Source organism: Saimiri boliviensis, chromosome 4, assembly GCF_048565385.1.
Source record: "Saimiri boliviensis isolate mSaiBol1 chromosome 4, mSaiBol1.pri, whole genome shotgun sequence".
Classification (NCBI taxonomy): domain Eukaryota; kingdom Metazoa; phylum Chordata; class Mammalia; order Primates; family Cebidae; genus Saimiri; species Saimiri boliviensis.
The window spans coordinates 99444432-99463402 of NC_133452.1; the positions used below are offsets into that span (position 1 = coordinate 99444432).

General features: G+C 42.2%; 1 protein-coding gene across 18 annotated transcripts in view; it reads right to left on the reverse strand.

The window, feature by feature from the left end:
• Positions 1 to 5025: 5025 nt before the first annotated feature.
• The window catches only part of TCP11 (t-complex 11), a 144487-nt gene continuing 130541 nt past the window's right edge, over positions 5026 to 18971 (reverse strand). For all 18 annotated transcript variants that reach the window (XM_074397944.1, XM_074397945.1, XM_074397946.1 and 15 more), the window contains 7 exons: positions 16725 to 16845; positions 12028 to 12248; positions 10789 to 10925; positions 10313 to 10527; positions 10044 to 10225; positions 9109 to 9272; positions 5026 to 8263 (listed from right to left, as the gene is read on the reverse strand). In XM_074397944.1, coding sequence (XP_074254045.1) covers positions 8031 to 8263; positions 9109 to 9272; positions 10044 to 10225; positions 10313 to 10527; positions 10789 to 10925; positions 12028 to 12248; positions 16725 to 16845 — 1273 coding nt within the window. In that variant the 3' untranslated portion in view covers positions 5026 to 8030. The remainder of the gene's footprint in view (positions 8264 to 9108; positions 9273 to 10043; positions 10226 to 10312; positions 10528 to 10788; positions 10926 to 12027; positions 12249 to 16724; positions 16846 to 18971) is intronic.

Here is an 18971-nt window from a genome sequence, read left to right on the forward strand (position 1 = left end):
GCCTGTACAGGGTCTTGATCATCAATATCACTGTCTGCCGCCTCCACATCTTGTTTCACTCCAGTTCTTCAGAGGCAATAACACACATGCAGCTACCATCTCCTGTGATAATAATGCGTTCTAGAATACCCCCTGAAGGACCTGCCTGAGGCTGCTTTACAGTTAACTTAAAATATATATGTAAGTAGCAGTACACTCTGAAATAATGATAAACAGCCCAGTAAATATATAAGCTAGAAACACAGTCATTTACTATTGTTATCAAGTATTATGTATTGCACACTATTGTAAATGCTATATTTTGATATGACTGGCAGTGCAGGTTTTCTGGAGTTTTTGTTTGTTTTTTAGACTGAGTTTTGCTCTTTTGCCCAGCCTGGGGTGAAATAGTGCGATCGCAGCTCACTGCAACCTCTGCCCCCAGGTTCAAGCGATTATCCTGTCTCAGCTTCCCAAGTAGCTGGGATTATATGCAACCACCACATACGCCTAATTTTAATTTTATTTTTAGATTTTTAGTAGAGATGGGATTTCACTATATTGGCCAGGCTGGTCTTGAAATCCTGACCTCAGGTGATCCACCTCAGCCTCCCAAAGTGCTAGGATTGCAGGAGTGAGCCACTGTACCTGGCCTTGCAGTAACATGTAATAATACATTGTCCTATGAGGTTATGACAGCAATGATATCACTAGGTTAAAGGTATTTTTCAGCTCCTTTATAAACTTAGGACCACCATTAACCTTCATTGACCTAAATGTCATTATGTGGGCTCGTCACAGTGGCTCACACCCATAATCCCAGCATTTTGGAAGACTGAGGTAGATGGAGCACTTGAGGCCAGGAGTTTGAGACCAGCCTGGCCAGCATGGCGAAACCCCATCTCTACTAAAAATATAAAAATTAGATCGGTATTGTGGCACACACCTGTAATCCTAGCCACTTGAGAAGCTAAGGCAGGAGAATCGCGTGAGCCGGGGAGGCAGAAGTTGCAGTGAGCTGAGATCGCACCACTCACTCCAGCCTGGGTGACAGAGCCAGACCCCATCTCAAAAATAAATAAATAGGCCTGGCACGGTGACTCACGTATGTCATCCAGCACTTTGGGAGGCTGAGGCGAGTGGATCACCTGAGGTCAGGAGTTTAAGACCAGCCTGGCCAACATGCCAAAACTCTGTCCCTACTAAAAATACAAAAAATTAGTGAAGCATGGTGGCAGGAGATGGTAATCCCAGGTACTTGGGAGGCTGAGGCAGGAGAATTGCTTGAACCTGGGAGGCAGAGGTTGTAGTGAGCTGAGATTGCACCATTGTACTCCAGCCTGGGCAACAAGAGTGAGACTCCGTCTCAAAAAACAAAACAAAAAAGAATAAATAAATGTCATTATGTGGCATGTGACTATATAATGGTTCTCTTTACTCCACATCCTCACCATATAAACAGAACTATGTATGATCCAGCATTCCCACTTCTGGGTATACATCCAAAGGAAATAAAATCACTATTTTCAAGAAGAATCTTTACTTCTATATTCATTGCAGCATTATTCACAACAGTCAAGATATGAAAACAAACGTCCACTAAAGGATGAATGATAAAGAAAATGTATGCACACACACCAGAATATTATTCCATTTTTTAAAAAGAAAGGAAATCCTGCTATTTGTGACAATATGGATGAATCTAGAAGACATTATGCTAAGTGAAATAAGCCAGACACAGAAAGACAAATAGGTCACGAAACCCTGTCTCTACCAAAAATACAAAAATTATCCAGGTGTGGTGGCATGCGCCTGTAGTCCCAGCTACTCAAGAAGCTGAGGCAGGAGAACTGCTTGAACCCAGAAGGCAGAGGTTGCAGTGAGCTGAGATCACGCCACTGCACTCCAGCCTGGGCAAGAGAGCAAGACTCCGTCTCAAAAAATAATAAATAAATAAATAAAATTTAAAATTAGCCAGGTATGGTGGCATGTACTTGTAGTCCTAGCTACTTGGGAGGCTGAGGTGGGAGAAAGGGATCACTTGAGTCCAGGAGTCTGAGGTTACAGTGAGCTATGATCACAACACTGCACTGTAGCCTGGGTGACATAGCAAGAAGCCCTATCTCTAAAAAGGAAAAATAAAATCAATAATCTAATTTTACATCTAATGAACTAGAAAAAGGAGGGCAAATTAAACCCAATGCTAACAGAAAGAAGGAAATACTAAAGGTTAGAGTGGAAATAAAATAAGAGCACAGAAAAACAATAGAAATAATAAACAATACCAAATGTTACTCTTTGAAAAAGATCAATAAAATTGACAAATCAACAGCTAGATTGAAAAGTATAAAAAAAGAGAAGATGGCTGGGCATGGTGGCTCATGCCTGTAATCTCAGCACTTTGGGAGGCCAAGGCAGGCAGATCACTTGCAGCCAGGAGTTCAAGACCAGCCTGGCTAACATGGTCAAACCCTGTCTCTACTAAAAATACAAAAACTAGTTGGGTGTGGTGGCGAGTGCCTGTAATCCCAGCTACTCGGGAAGCTGAGGCACAAAATCGCTTGAACCCAAGAGGTGAGGCAGAGGTTGCAGTGAGCTGAGATCACACTACTGTACTTCAGCCTGAGTGAAAGAGACTCCATCTCAAAAAAGAGAGAGACAGAGAGAGAGAGAGAGAGAGAGAGAGAGACAGAGAGAGACAGAGAGAGACAGAGAGAGAGAGAGAAGATATACATAATTAAAATCAGAAATAGGGCCGGGCGTGGTGGCTCAAGCCTGTAATCCCAGCACTTTGGGAGGCCGAGGCGGGTGGATCACGAGGTCGAGAGATCGAGACCATCCTGGTCAACATGATGAAACCCCGTCTCTACTAAAAATACAAAAAATTAGCTGGGCATGGTGGCGCTTGCCTGTAATCCCAGCTACTCAGGAGGCTGAGGCAGGAGAATTGCTTGAACCCAGGAGGCGGAGGTTGCGGTGAGCTGAGATCGCGCCATTGCACTCCAGCCTGGGTAACAAAAGCAAAACTCCGTCTCAAAAAAAAAAAAAAAAAAAAAAATCAGAAATAAAAGTGGGGAAATTACTACCAACTTTACAGAAACAAAAAGGATTATAAGAGTAAACTATGAACAATCATATGTAAAATTTAGATAATCTAGATAAAATGGACAAAGCTCTAGGAATATCAATTACCAAAATGGATTCAGGAAGAAAAAGAGAATCTAAATAAATAGGTCTACAACAAGTAAAGAGTTTGATAATCAAAACTTCCCAACAAAGAAAAGTTCAGTACTACATGGCTTCACTGGTGAATTCTACCACTCGTTTAACGAATTAACACCAATCTTTCTCAAACTCTTCCAAAAAAAAAGAAAGAAAGAAAGAAAGAAAATAGAAGAGGCCAGCATTACCCTGATTCCAAAGCCAGACAAAGACACCACAAGAAAACAGACCAATATCCCTTAAGAGTACAGATGCAAAAATCCTCAACAAAGCACTAGCAAACTGAAATCAACAGCGTATTAAAAGGATTATACACCATGATCAAATGGGACTTATCCCATGAATGCAATGTTGATTCAATAAGAAAATCAAACAACATAATATGTCATTAATAGAATGAAAAAAGTAAAGCATATGATCAGCTCAACCGATGCAGAAAAAGCATTTGACAAAATTCAAGGCCAAGTGTGGTGGCTGATGCCTATAATCCCAAACTTTGGGAAAACAAGATGGGAGGACTTCTTGGGACCAAAGGTTTGAGACCAGCCTGGGCCACATAGTGAGATCTCATCTCTATAAAAGATACAAAAATGAGCCAGGCGTGATGGCACACACCTGTAGACCCAGCTACTCAAAAGGCTGAGGCAGGAGGATTGCCTGAGGGCAGGAGGTCAAGGCTGCAGTAAGCCATGGTCACCCCACTGTACTCCAGCCTGGGTGACAGAGCAAGGCCCTATCTCCAAAATTAATTAGACAAAAAAACTCAATACTGTTTCATGACCAAAAAAAAAAAAAAAAAAAAAAAAAAACCCAAAAAACAAAAAAACTGAGCAAACTAGTAATAGAAGGCAACTTCCTTAACACAATAAAAGGTATTTATGTAAAATCCACAGCTTAACTGTATACTCAGCAGTGAATGACTGAAAGCTTTCTCTTCAAGATGACGATATTAGACAAGTGTTTTTATCATTATCTTTAGACATTGTACTGGAAGTTCTAGCCAGAGGAATTAGGCAAGATAAATAAAATGGATCAAAACTGGGAAACAAAGATCCAAAACGATTTCTATTCTCAGATGACATGATCTTATACATAAGAAATACTAAAGAATTCACACACACAGAGTATTCAATATATAAACTCAGTGAAGTTGCAGGGTACAAGATCAATAAACACATTGGTTTTCTTTCTATACACTGCCAATGCACAATATAAAAAGGAAATTAAGAAAAACAATTCTATTAACAATTACATCCAAATGAATGAAATACTTAGGAATAAATTTAACCAAGAAAGTGCAAGGCTTATACACTGAAAACTATAAAATGTTGCTGAAAGAAACTAAAGACCTAACAAAAGGAAAAGACATTCTGTGTTTATGGATGGGCAGACAAGATGGCAATACTCCCCAAACTGACCTAAAAGTTCAATATAATCCCTATCAAGGCCAGGTGTGGTGGCTCACATCTGTAATCCCAGCACTTTGGAATGCTGAGGTAGGCTATCACTTGAGGTCAGGAGTTCGAGATCAGCCTCGCCAACATGGGGAAACCACATCTCTATTAAAAGTAAAAAAATTAGCTGGGCATGGTGGTGGGTGCCTGTAATCCCAACTACTCAGGAGGCCGAGGCAGGAGAATTGCTTGAACTCAGGAGGCAGAATGCTACTGCACTCCAGCCTGGGCAACAGAGTAAGAAATGTGCGTGTGTGTGTGCGTGTGTGTGTGCACGCATGTGCATATATATATGCACGTGTGTGTGTGCACACACGTGATATATATATATATATATATATATATATATATATATCCCCTATCAAAAATTCCAACTTCCTTTCTTACACAAATGGGATACTAAAATTCTTACAGAAATGAAGGGGACAGCCACGTCATCTTGAAATACAGCCTAGTTGGAGAACTTATACTTCCTAATTTCCAAACTTACTACAAAGCTACAGTAACCAAAACAATGTGTTACTGGCATAAGGCTAAACATACAGACCAATGGAATAAAATAGAGTTCAGAAATAAACCCTTCATGTATGGTCAATCAATTTTTGACAAGAATCAAAGACCAAGAGCATTCAATAGGAAAAGGAGTCTCTTCAACAAATAATGCTAGGAAAACTGGATATCCACATGCAAAAGAATAAAGTTGGACCTGTTCCTTACACTGTATACAAATACTAACTCGAAATCATCGTTTCCCAATAAATTTAGCAGAGATTATCATAAAACTCGGCAATTCTATTCCTGGATATATGGGTAGACACTCAAAAGCACAAAAGACAGGTGTTCAAACAAAAACTTACATATGAGTTTTGTAAGTAATGCCAAGTATTCACTGTGGCATTATTTATAAAAGCCAAAATATTCAGCATTATATGTTGAAAGGTACACATAGGCAGAGAAGGGAAAACTGAGGGCTTGCTGGCTTCTCAGCTAGGGCTGAAGTAATACGCACTGACTGATGAGTAGATAAGTAAAATGTGGTATATTCACATGACAGATTATTTAGCCATAAAAAGGAATGAAGTACCAATACATGCTAGAACACTAATGAATCTTGAAAAACGAGTGAAATAAGCCAGTCACAAAAAGCTACATATTATATGATTCCATCTACAGGAAATATTCAGTCAGAAAGCCCATTAAGACAGACAGATTAACGGTTGCCATCAGCGAGAGAGAGGGGAAAATGGGCTGGTTACTGGTTACTGGAATGGGATTTCCTTTGGTGGTGATGAAAATGTTCTGGAACCAGTCAGTCATGATGGTTATACAACATTCTGAGTGTACTCAATGTCACTAATGATAACTTTCATATTACGTGTATTTTCTCCACAATTTGAAATATGAATATACATTAATTGTTTAAAATTCCCTCAAACCAGTGGGCAGGATTGAGTGCAGCTATCTTTCCTTGCTTAGGGACAAGATCCCTGTCTCCTCCATGAGAAAGAATAAGAAAATAAATTCAAATTTTCTAATGTATTGATGATTCCCAATTTTAATGGTAAAGTACAAAGTGAGGTTCTATTGGCAGTTCAGGGTCTGCAACCACCAACCAGACAATCTTCTTTCCTGGAATCCTTTTTGCCTATAAAATAATGAGGCTTCCAAAATGTGGATTTTTTTTTTTTTTTTTTTTTGAGACGGAGTTTCGCTCTTGTTACCCAGGCTGGAGTGCAATGGCGCGATCTCGGCTCACCGCAACCTCCGCCTCCTGGGTTCAGGCAATTCTCCTGCCTCAGCCTCCTGAGTAGCTGGGATTACAGGCACGCGCCACCATGCCCAGCTAATTTTTTTGTATTTTTAGTAGAGACGGGGTTTCACCATGTTGACCAGGATGGTCTCGATCTCTTGACCTTGTGAGCCACCCGCCTCGGCCTCCCAAAGTGCTGGGATTACAGGCTTGAGCCACCGCGCCCGGCCAAAATGTGGATTTTTAAAAAATTGTTGCAAATCAGAGAATCCAATTGGGTAAGCCTCACTGTTTATTAAACATACCCCTTGGGCTTCCTCATCCTGAAGCTGTCTAGTTATGACTGGAAAATGTGAATGATCCAGGCCCTCCAACTTTTCTGGTCATAGTATAAGTCACATTGTGTTGACCTAGCTCTGTCACCCACCTAGGATCTACCCTCTTAAAAAAGGAAATCAATTAGAAGGAAACCCTGGGCCTAATGGAACTCAAATCCCCCTCCTGTTGTTCTTCCTAGATTAGGTGTGTAACAGTCAGCAACTTCCATCACCTGAAATGATGAGAACATTGTTTTTCTTCACCTTGCCTTGCAAACACATAACTGAATTTCCATTTTCTAAATCTGAATTGAGTATTTTCCTCATTTCAGCCACACTAGGCTGGAGCTTGTCTGCTGCAGTCGGCCTGAAAATGATGAGCTGGTCTCTACAATCTCAGGAGACAAGCCCAAATCCTTCCTAGAATGTCTCTCATTTGTAATGCTAACAAGAGCTTACAACTACAACTGCCCAGAATGGAGGCTGCTCCACCTCTGAATGCCCACATTACCTCTGTCTGGAAGAACCGGGTGTTCTAGGCTTAGAGTTGAGGGAAAGGAGACTTACTGGGCTAGAGAACAGGACCAGGAATAAATTTGATCCAAGTCAGTCACAAACCTAACTGTCCAAGTCTGAACTCTGGATAACTTGAGAGAGAGCTCCCATGAATGCTGAAATTGTCCTCAACAGAATGCTTGCTTGTAGCTAATACCCATTTTCATCCAGCCTCAGGTTTGCAAACTGCTTCAGACCATGGGAACTGAGACTAAGGGAACTGAGGCTCTTAGTATTCCTTGACTTCTTGTTGCATCCTTTGAAACCTTTTGAGCTCACTTCCCTAAACCACATCCTCTCCTAAGGTGAACTGGACAAAACAAAGGCTTCCAAAGAAGCCCCCATAGTCACAATTTGGATAATTCCAGAGTTCTCAGGGCCCCCCGAATAATGCTTTACCCTTAAAGAAAATAATGCTAGCACCTGGGTGTCTTGGCTGCTCAGCTTTGTATGTTGAAAGGTTCACACAGCCAGAGAGGGGGAAACTGAGGGATTGATGGCTTCTCAGCTAGCTGAGGGCTGAAGTCGCAGGGCTTGGCCTCAGCTGCAGCACAGGAAAAATGGGAGGATTTTTGACACTTCAGAAGTTTATTAGCGAATGGTTTTGGGCCAGTTGGTGTTTACATGCTTGATCCCTATACTAGCTGCAAGGGCTGGGATACAACCTCACTATCTGCTGGTCACTGGTGATGCTACCCTACGAAGATGATGGGCCTCTTGGATCCAAGGTACCAGGGCTCTGAGCCCACGCTATCAGACAGACTCCACCTTTGTTTCCAGTGCCTGGGCTGGGGAAATGAGAGTTTTGAGGATCTCAGTGTAGTAGGGACCAAACACCTCCTGATTGTGATGTGTCAAGTTGATAAACTTTTGGCCCAGTTCTGCCAGTTCTGCTTCAATGAGAGTAAGGCCTCCAGGGAGGTCTAACAGAGACCGCTGCACACCAAGAACCAAACAGCATTTGAGAAACAAATGGATCCGCTGATCTATGAGCAGGAAAAGACAGTGAAAAGGGAAAAAGCAAACAGATTTCAGGAAGAAACATTTCTCCTGCACTCTACTCACTCAGGTTCTAAGTTAACAGATATGCACCAACCTGCCCACTTACCTATAGATAAGGAAATTTGTTTTGTTTGGAAAGGGGGTTGCTATCTTGCTCTCAAGGACAAATATCAAAAACTAGTGTGTCAGTAAATTCCAGACTATTCAAAAGATCTTTTTTTTTTTTTTTAAGACGGGGTTTCACCATGTTGGTCAGGCTGGTCTTGAACTCCCAACCTCAGGTGATCCGCCCGCCTTTGCCTCCAAAGTGCTTGGATTACGGACGTGAGCCATTACACCCAGCCCAAAAGATTGTTTAAGTATCCATCAGTTAGATCCTAGTGAGTGATGTAACAGGAGGATCTTAGACTGATCCTTCAGATGGCTAAGGTAGGAGCAAGCTAGCCAAGTTCATGGCCTCCACTCCTGGGGAGTCCCTACTACAGGAACATGTCTTCCAGCCAAATTCACCATTAGTTTCTTGTTGGGAGATGTGGGAAATGTCAGATTTCCTGGTGCAGCCAGAAAATGACCTGAAGGCCCAAATGACTTAACAAGGTCAGCTGGATTCCACGCCTAGAAGTCATGAATTTCTGGGTGCAAATCATCCTTAGAACCATGGTCAGTCTTTAAACTGATTTGGATATGACTTCAACCCAGCATTTTGAAAAAACTCAAGGCTAAACAGTGACATACTGAATGACCATGCTTCCTGTTATTAAAGGTTGGGGTTCTATGGTCAGGATCTCTCTCTCCCCTCACCATTCTCACTACCCCACAACATACTCACCAATGACACTGCGGACACAGTTCTCCTTCCTGGCAATGTTCTGTAGCTGTCCCATCAGAGATGTTGCATTATCACTGCTTAGAGCAGCAAGGCCCATATTCTTGAGGCTTTGATGGATTTCCTGAGACACCTGTTCACTCACAGACAGTATAGCTTCCTCGGGCCTGAACATGAAAGAAAGTAAGCTGGCACCCACCCGGTAACCCTGGCATAGGCCCAGAGCCCAGCATGCTCTACACCAGATGCCAGGCCCACCTGAGGGAGAATGTCAGTCATCCTCTCCACCTCCAAATCCCAGCCCCTGGCAGGCTGCAGGGTCCAGTGGGAAGGTACAATATCCTCACTGTAACCCTCAAGACACCAGCTATTCTCTATGTGTGGTACCATGTTCTACTTCTTAGCAAACAAAGCAAACTATAAAATCAACTCTGGAAAAGTGTTTAGCTGTATTCTTGAATCCACTCATCATTCCTTAGTTCCATGGACTTTGTTTTTACATATACATGTTTAAGACTTTATTGGGCATTTTCCAGGATCATGTGTCCTACCTCATCATATATAACTACAAACCTGGCCTTCTGATTCCTCCTTTTCCTCTGGTGTGATGGCCTGCACACAGTGGGATATTCAATCAGTATTGCTGAGCAACTGACCAAGTCCTGGATATATGCGATGATACCAGCCCACTGTTACCACTCAACTAGATAATGGCCCTCTTGCAGCAAACTATCTTCCACGCTACCTTTTTTGGAAGAAAGTTTTTCCTTTGTCACAAGCCTCATGACCACTTATGGAAAAAAACGAACAATCTTTGTAGATGGTTCCAAACGGCCTTTCTGTGGTTTGTGGTAGACAGTAAGCAATCATTCATTACCTGTCTATGTTTTAAATACCACATATCACCTTCCACTCTAAAAAAGAACTATGCAGCTTACCTGGAGTGAAAGTCTTCCAACAGGGATTTGGTTATGCGTTTCAGTTTATCCACAAACTGAGGTGAGCCAAACAAAACACTGCCAGAAAAACTACTGGCCACCAGCAAGACTGAGGCCATGATGGTTAACTGGTGCAACTGGGACTCCAGCTCCTGCAGCCGGGTTCTGTCCATCAGCAGGGTCTGGAACCAGGGAAGAACAGACTGTCAGGGGAGGTCCTGATGGAAGCCCTGAATACAAAACAAGGCAATTCCCCCAGACATTCCTACCTCAGGGAACTCTTCATTTTCAGGGTCCCAGAGAAGGAGGTTCAGGAAACCCTGAGACAGCACCATTGTGGGGCTGAGAGGCTCTGGGTTTTTGGCCTCGTTAGGAGAGGGGCCGGCCACACTGGAGGAGTCTGAAGTGTCTGGGCAAGTCGGAGGTGACGTGGTAAGTTCTGCTGCTGCTTGGGTCAGCCATTTGGTGGTGTGATTAAGGAGGCCTATGACAGGGAAGGGAGTGTGTAAGCATCTTTAGCATCTTCATCTATGTGGCTTCAAAACCAAGGTTCTTTTCAAGATATTCCTGGTCAATAAATAAGTGCTTTGAGGGTCTTTCTGTCTTAGATAAATGTTCCTTCTCCCTCCTCTCACCTAATGAGAAACTTTCTAGTCCCAGAAAGAGACAGAGTACTCTCTAACATTATAAAAGTCAGACCCAAGGTAATATCTTTCCCACTCCTGGCCTCACATTAGATACATACTAGGCTGCTTATTGAGGAGTTCCTGGAATTTAGCCCGTTCATACTGAATGGAGTGTTCCTGCAGGTGGGGTTGAAGGCTCTGGATAGTGTAGTTCACCATGTCCATTTTCATCAGGCCCAGAACCTGGAAGATCCCTCTGACACAGGAGGAAAGAGAATATTTATATTAAATGGAACCTAGTAAGCTGGAAACGCACCCAAGGAGTCATTAAATCACTGTATTTTAGAGTTAGGAGGGGGCTTAAGAGTAACTTAGTCCTACCTCCTACATTTTCAGAAGATAACATGTGGCCCAGGACCCAATACCCAAGGTGAGTTAGTGGCAGAATTGGGAACAGCTAAGTCTCTGGACCTTGAAGCCTTCAATCTAGATCTTCACTATGGTCATTCTGTTGTCTCTTAAAAAGGGTAGTCAGTGGAAAGAAATACATCATCATGCTAATAATTTTCTTATAGGATTATAGAAGATTATAAGTAATGCTATTTCTGACTCACTGGGCCAATTTTTTTTTTTTTTTTTAACTTTCTGGGTCTTGGTTCCTAGAGCTGTGAAATAGGGATGACCACCCATCACTGGCTCCTCATAGCGTGTGAACTAGAAGAAGAGAAAATCTAGGAAAGGGCTGGGTGTGGTGGCTCACACCTATAATCCTAGCACTTTGGGAGGCTGGGGCAGGTGAATCACCTGAGGTCAGGAGTTTGAGACCAGCCTGGCCAATATGATGAAACCCTGTCTCTACTAAAAATACGAAAGTTAGCCAGGCGTGGTGGTGAGTGCCTGTAATCCTAGCTACTTGGGAGGCTGAGGCAGGAGAATCACCTGAACCCAGGAGGTAGAGGGTGCGATGAGCCAAAATTTTGTCACTGATCTCCCCGCCTGAGCAACAAAAGCGAAATTCTGTCTCAACAACAACAACAAAAAAAAAAAAAAAAAAAAAGAAAGAAAGAAAGGAAAACCTGGGAAAGGGATATTTCAACTTCTTAGAAGAAAGAAGTATGTACTGTAGTGTCTTATGGCATTATAGAGGGAGGCCCAATCAATCAAGCTAAGGTCTACAGAGCTGTCTTTGGAAAAGAAGAGTTAATTGACCAGAAAAGAGAAAAAGAGAAAAGGATTCTTAGTCAGGTCTTTAGCAGGGGAAGAGTTGGTCAAGATAATGGCTACAATCTAGGTCTGGCCCACCTTTTCCCAGCTCAAGGGCTAAAGCAGATTTTTGGGGGCAGTACCAAGTTTCATACCTCAGTAGCCAAACAGGATCCGTAATGCTTTCTAGTTTCTGCACCGCTTCATCTCGAACTGGTGCACAGAGCAAAGCCATCATGTTGAGAACATACTTAGAGAGAGAGGGGATTTTCAGGGCCCCGTGTTTTGCTTCCTCCTTGAGCAAGTCCATGTCCAGAGTTTCTTCAATCTCAATTCTTAGGCGGTTCTGGCGTGGCAATAGCAGTGATAGCAAGATCTGCCCAGGAAAGAAAGTCAAAGGAGTTGATCTGTTTAGAGCCCCAAACTTTACCCAATGGGTAACCCCTTTAAAGACATACCAGCCTATGTTTTTTAAGGATCAAGAAGCTGGATCTCTGTATTTTCCATGGAATGTCATTTATCTTTGTTTAGAGGCCAATGATAACTCAAGGCTTAAGGGGATCGATTACAGGAATTAAAGGAATATGACTTTCTAGGGAGAATGAGATACAGAGATGAATAAAATCAAGGAGTGTGTTAAAAAGACATATAGGGTACGATAAATATAAAATACCCACCATCACAGAGTGATGAAGTCTCTTAACTTTAAAATGTAGGCATTTTTTATATTTTAATTCAAAGGGCAAGGAAGAAATAGGCATAGGAGCTGTTTCAAGTCATTGAAATAGCCTATTAACCCCAAAAATAAGTTACTGGTGAAGAGGGGCTCTTATTCATCCCTGTGCTTCTGTAACACATAGGACATGATGGGGGCCTAGGGGATAGGGTTCAATGAATATTTAATTGAATAGGATATGGTGTTGCCAAAGTGAGATCTCAACTGTTTACCCTCATGTTAAACAAATAAAATCAAAGCTGTTCCATACTATCTATTTTAATTGCCAAGCTCTGCCATTTACCAGTTCAGAGCCTCTCAGCTCCAAATCTACTCTTCAGTGCCTACTCTGCAAAAATGGAGCTGGGCCCTTAAATTATTTTTCCTTTGCTAGCTGGCATAATGTTAGATTTTGTCAAAAGAGGGTGTTAAAAAGAAACTGCAAAAGAAAAGGGCCTTCCTTTCTGGCTCTGGTATACTCCTCTCGGCAAGCTCCTGCACTGTGGAAGCTTCTCTTTGTTCAAATTATTGCATGGTTTCTGTCTCTTGACTGGTCTCTGACTGATAAAAAGTTGGTACCATGAATGAAGTTTGAACTCAGATAGTCATATGTCCACTGGATCTGATGACCAGGAAGTATCAACTACTTTAGATGCCTTAGAAACACATGCAAACTTAGGGATAGCAGATGATTACCACAAAAATTCAGGGGCCTGTCGCCTCAGTAAAGTTTCTAGAGTTTCAGTGGTCAGGAGCTTTTCAAATGATCCCCTCTAGGGTGAAAGGCAAATTACTGTACCTGAGCCACTCACCATTTTTAAAAAAGGCATAACACTTAGGTCTTTGGAATTTTTTTTTTTTGAGAAAGAGTCTTGCTCTGTTGCCCAAGCTGGAGTGCAGTGGCATGATGATGGCCTCCAACTCCTGAGCCCAAGTGATCCTCTCACCTCAGCCTCCTGAGTAAGCTAGAACTACAGGCACATGTCACCATATCCAGCTCAGTTTTCTTTTTTTTTTTTTTTTTTTTTTTTTTGCTGTAGAGATGGGATCTCGCTATGTTGCCAGGCTGGCCTCAAATTCCTGGCCTCAAGCTATCCTCCAATCTTGGCCTCCCCTCCCCAAGTGCTGGGATTACAGTCATTAGCCACTACACCTGGTTCTACTTTTTGGATTTTTTTTTTTTTTTTTTTTTTTTTGAGACAGAGTCTCGCTCTTGTTACCCAGGCTGGAGTGCAATGGCGCAATCTCGGCTCACCACAACCTCTGCCTCCTGGGTTCAGGCAATTCTCCTGCCTCAGTCTCCTGAGTAGCTGGGATTACAGGCACGCGCCACCATGCCCAGCTAATTTTTTGTATTTTTAGTAGAGACGAGGTTTCACCATGTTGACCAGGATGGTCTCGATCTCTTGACCTCGTGATCCACCCGCCTCAGCCTCCCAAAGTGCTGGGATTAAAGGCGTGAGCCACCGCGCCCGGCTACTTTTTGGATTTTTTTGAGACAGGGTCTCGCTCTGTTGCCCAGGATGGAGTGTAGCAACATGATCACAGCTCACTGCAGCCGCCACCATCTGGGCTCAAGTGATCCTCCTACCTCAGCCTCCCAAGGAGTTGGGACTATAGACATGACCACCATCTGCAGCTAGTTAAAAAGATTGTTTTTCAGCCGGGCACAGTGGCTCATGCTTGTAATCCCAGCACTTTGGGAAGCCAAGGCAGGCGGATCATGAGGTCAGGAGATTGAGACCATCCTGGCCAACATGGTGAAACCCTAGGTCTCTACTTAAAATTAGCCAGGCATGGTGGCGGGTGCCTGTAGTCCCAGCTACTGGGGAGCCTGAGGCAAGAGAATCACTTAAACCCGGGAGGTGGAGGTTGCAGTGAGCTGAGTTCATGCTACTGTACCCAGCCCGGTGACACAGTGAGACTCCGTCTCAAAAAAAAAAAAAAAAAAAAAAGATTTTTTTTTTCTAGAAATGGGGGTCGGTCTCACTGTATTGTCCCTGCTGGTCTTAAACTCCTGGGCTCAAGCAACTTATAACACCTATTGGCCTCTCAAAGTGCTAGAATTACAGGCCTGAGCCACTACAGCCAGCCCCTTTTTGGATTTTTGAGGCAATATACACCACATTTGTGTTTGTTACTTTCACATTCATTTGAGTGATTTTGATTTAATTAGAATCACTCAAGTTTACCCATATGTTGTAGGGTGGGGGGGGCGGTGCTAACAAACTAGAGCGAGAGCAGGCTCTGCAGCAAGTTTAGACTGTAGTACAAGCCACTCTACTATTTGGGCCTTATGATCCTGCAGATCCAATGACACTTTAAGTGTCCATAGCAAATAAGGGTGCTGTACAGCACCAATAAGAGAACCACACATGGACCTTTAGTAATTGGAAGCAAATCTATCCCTTCTTTACTGATAATTATTTGCCTTTTGAGAAACAGTTTCTTGGGCCTTGGCAGAAAGTAAATGTCTCAGGCTCTTCAGCAATGAAGGTTTGGGTCACTGTACCAGATAAAGAACCCCGACCAGCTGAAGTTCTGGCCAAGAACAAGGGAAATAAGGGATGAATGAATAGTGGAAGAAGAAAGCCATAGATATCAACTATAGCCTTGTAAGCAGTTATGGAAACAGAACTATAAATTTTATCTTTGCTTACTATACGTATGTTTATTTGTATAGGCCAACATTTTGTTCTTCCTCCTTCTTTCCATTGATATTTTATATACAAGTTGTTAGAAGTTAACTTTATGATTTAGCCTTTAGGTAACAGAACATTCAGTGAAACTGGCTGAATTTGAGTGATGGATACAGTAACTATTTCGGCCATGTCTCCTCAGTTGGGGAGAAGATAAATAATAAATAGCTAGCTGTCCTGTAAGAGTTCTTTTCAGGAATTCAAATGTGTATAGAAGAGTGCAGGTAGAAGTTGAATAGCTATAGGGGTGGAACATGCCATCTATCAATATATTGCCTCACAGATCCTAATCCATTGTTCTTTTCTCTGCTCTGTGAAAATGGAGCTAAGTCCTTTCCATATCTTTCCTTTTCCAGATGACACATTTTAAGCTTCATCAGTAGAAGGTGTTACTTAGTGTTTCGTGCTGTCTAACATATTGCCATAATCCTAGCAGCTTATAACAACATATACATTTATTATCTGTTTCTGTGGGTCAGAAGTATAGACGCAGTTTAGCTGGGTCTTCTGTTCAGGGTCTCACAAGCCTGCAAGCAAAGTGTTAGCTGGGCTGCATTCTCATTTGTAAACATGACTGGGAAGATTCTGTTTCCAAGCTCATTCAGATTGTTGGCAGAATTCATTTCCTCACAACTGTACACTTGAGGGTCCCAGCTTCTTACTGGCTGTTGTTTGGATGCTAACTCCAGATCCTAAAAGCCACCTGCAGTGCCTTGCTATGTGGCCCTCTCGGTAGGCAGTTCACAACACAGCTGTTTGCTTCTTCAGGCCCAGCAGGAGAATCTCTCCCTCCAGTCTCCTAAGACAGAGTATTACATGATGAAATGTAACCATGGGAGTGATACACCATCACTTCTGCCATATTGGTTAGAAGTTGCAAATCTCATCCACTCAAGGGGAGAAGATTATACAAGGGTGCAGAACATTGTGATCTGGTATGTCTGCCACATACTATAAAGACATTGTAAAAGGCAAGAGCTTTTCTTCCTGGTTCTGGTATGCTCACTCAGCAGGCTTCTGCAGTACACGGCTCCTGCAGCATGAATAGCTCCTCCAGTGCCTGGCTCCTGCCGTGTACGGTGGTCAGCAGCATACGCAGGTCAACAACTTCTCATGGAATAGATATGCCTTCTCAAATGGGGTCCTTGGCTGGCCTCTCTCAGCCGTAGGGGTATGACAGATGCCCTTTATATATGATGTTCAATAATGCTTAGTTCTCTTTACTCTTAGTAGCCAACTCCTCATTTCTCCTGTTCCCTGTTATAATAATTTTATATTAAACCCTCCCTGCTGAAATTACTGTGCGATTTCTGTTTATTGCTTAGTCTCTGACTGATTCATGGACCATGTTCAGTTGAGATTTGCTAGCTACTGACATTCTAATGAGCTGGAGATGTCTAGAAACTTTACATTTACAAATGGAAGGTCAGTCACTCACCTCTTTAATTTCTTTCAGAAGTTCAAGAGCACAACTGAAGTCAGGGGGAGTTGCTGATAGTTGCTCTTTAAGATGGTCCCAAAAGGCATTGTGCATTGTCTCCTTGACCTTGCCTTCCAGACTATAAGAGGGTTAAATGAGCAGATTATTGTCTCAATCCCAAAACGGTTACAGTGTCACAACCTCCTAAACCCCAAACTGAGTTTACTATGGTAAAAGAACATTATAATAACAGGGAAGGGCCAGGAACTATGCTGGAACTGCAGCAGAGTTGAACAAGCAAGGGTTAGATTTGTATTTCAAGGGCAATCGTAAAACCTCTCAGAAGGGCTCCTTGTAGTTCCAGAGCAGCCCTCCCCCTGCAATAGGAAGAACCCTGAATGGAGAGAAGTTAGGTCGACTTTTACCGCTGACTGTGCATCTAGCCTAGACATATAACTTGATTTCCATTTGTGTATATACAAAGCATTGAGCTAAATGGTCTTTCATTTTCTTATACTCCTGAAATCTAGGAAAGGATATTCCTTCTTTGCAAACACCAAATGTCCACAGATATGTCCAAATCAGCATGTCTAAAACCATATTCATTATCTTTCTCCTCCAAACTTGCTCCTCTTGTATTCCCAATTTCAGTGGCACTACCATCTATCGAATAATGGAAGCCAGAAAGATCAGTCTTTCTTTTCCACCTTGAAAAAAGAAAAAAAAAGGAGCAAAGGAAATTTGTTTTACTTTTGAGACAAGGTCTGACTCTGTTGCTCAGGTTGAAATGCAATGGCACACTCAAGGCTCACTGCAACCTTAACCTCCCAGGTGCAAGCAAACCTCTTGCCTCTGCCTCCAGAGTAGCTGGGACCACAGACATGAGCCACGGTGCCAGCTATTTTTTTTTTTTAATTTTTAGTAGAGATGGGGGTCTCACTATGTTGCTCAGGCTGGTCTTGAACTCCAGGGCTCAGCAATCTACTTCCCTCAGCCTTCCAAAGTGCTGAGATAACAGTTGTGAGCCACTCACTGCACCTAGCCAAGGCAATTCAATTTAGAAATAAGAGCTTTTCAACAAATCATGTTGAAACAACTAGATATCTACATTAAAAAAACAAAAACAAAAAAAACTTAAATGCAGGCCTTAACCCTTCACAAAAGGTTAACTCAAAATGGATCACAGACCTACTTGTAAAATACAAAACTGTAAAACTTGCAGAAGATAACATAGGAGGAAATCTAGGTAACTGTGACCTTGAGTTTGGTGATTACCTTTTAGACACAATGCCAAAAACATAATCCACAAAGGAAAAAAATTGCTAAGTTGGACTCATTAAAATTAAAAACTTCTGCTCTGTGAAAGACACTGTTAAGAGAATGAAAAAACAAGCCACAGACTAGAAAACAATCTTTGAAATACATATCTGATAAGGCTATGTATCCAAAATATACAAAGAACTCTTAAAATTTGACAATAAGAAAATGAACAATCCATTAAAAAATAGGCCAAAGACCTTAACAGACATCTCACCAAAAAGGATGTACAGGTGGCAAATAAGTGTATGAGAAGACCCTCAAGGTCATTTGTCATTTGGGAGTTGCAAATTAAGACAACAAAAAGAAAAAAGACACCACTATATGACACCTATTAGAATGGTCAAAATCAGAAAACTTACAACACTAAATGCTGACAAGGATGTTGAGAAATAGGAACTCACATTTACTGCTGGTCAGATATAAGTGGTACAGCCAGTTAAAGGCAGCTGGGCAGTTCCTTACAAAACTGAATATATTCTTACACATGATCTGGCTATCATGCCCCTGGGTATATACCAAAATGAGTTGAAAGCTTATGTTCACACAAAAACCTGCACACAAACGTTTATAGCAGCTTTATTCATAAAAGTCAAAACCTAGAAGAAACACAAATGTCCTTCAACTGATAAATAAACTGTCCATAAAATGGAATATTATTCAATGATAAAAAGAAATGATTTGGGAGGCTGAGGTAGGTGGATCACTTGAGGTCAGGAGTTCAAGACCAGCCTGGCCAACATGGTAAAACCCCATCTCTACTAAAAAACACAAAAATTAACCAAGCGTGGTGATGCACGCCTGAAATCCTAGCTACTCAGGAGGCTGAGACAAGAGAATTGCTGGAACCCAGGAGGTGGAGGTTGCAGTGAGCCAAGACTGCACCACTGCACTTTAGTCTGGGTGACAGAACAAGACTCCATTTCAAAAGAAAAAGGCTGGGGGCAG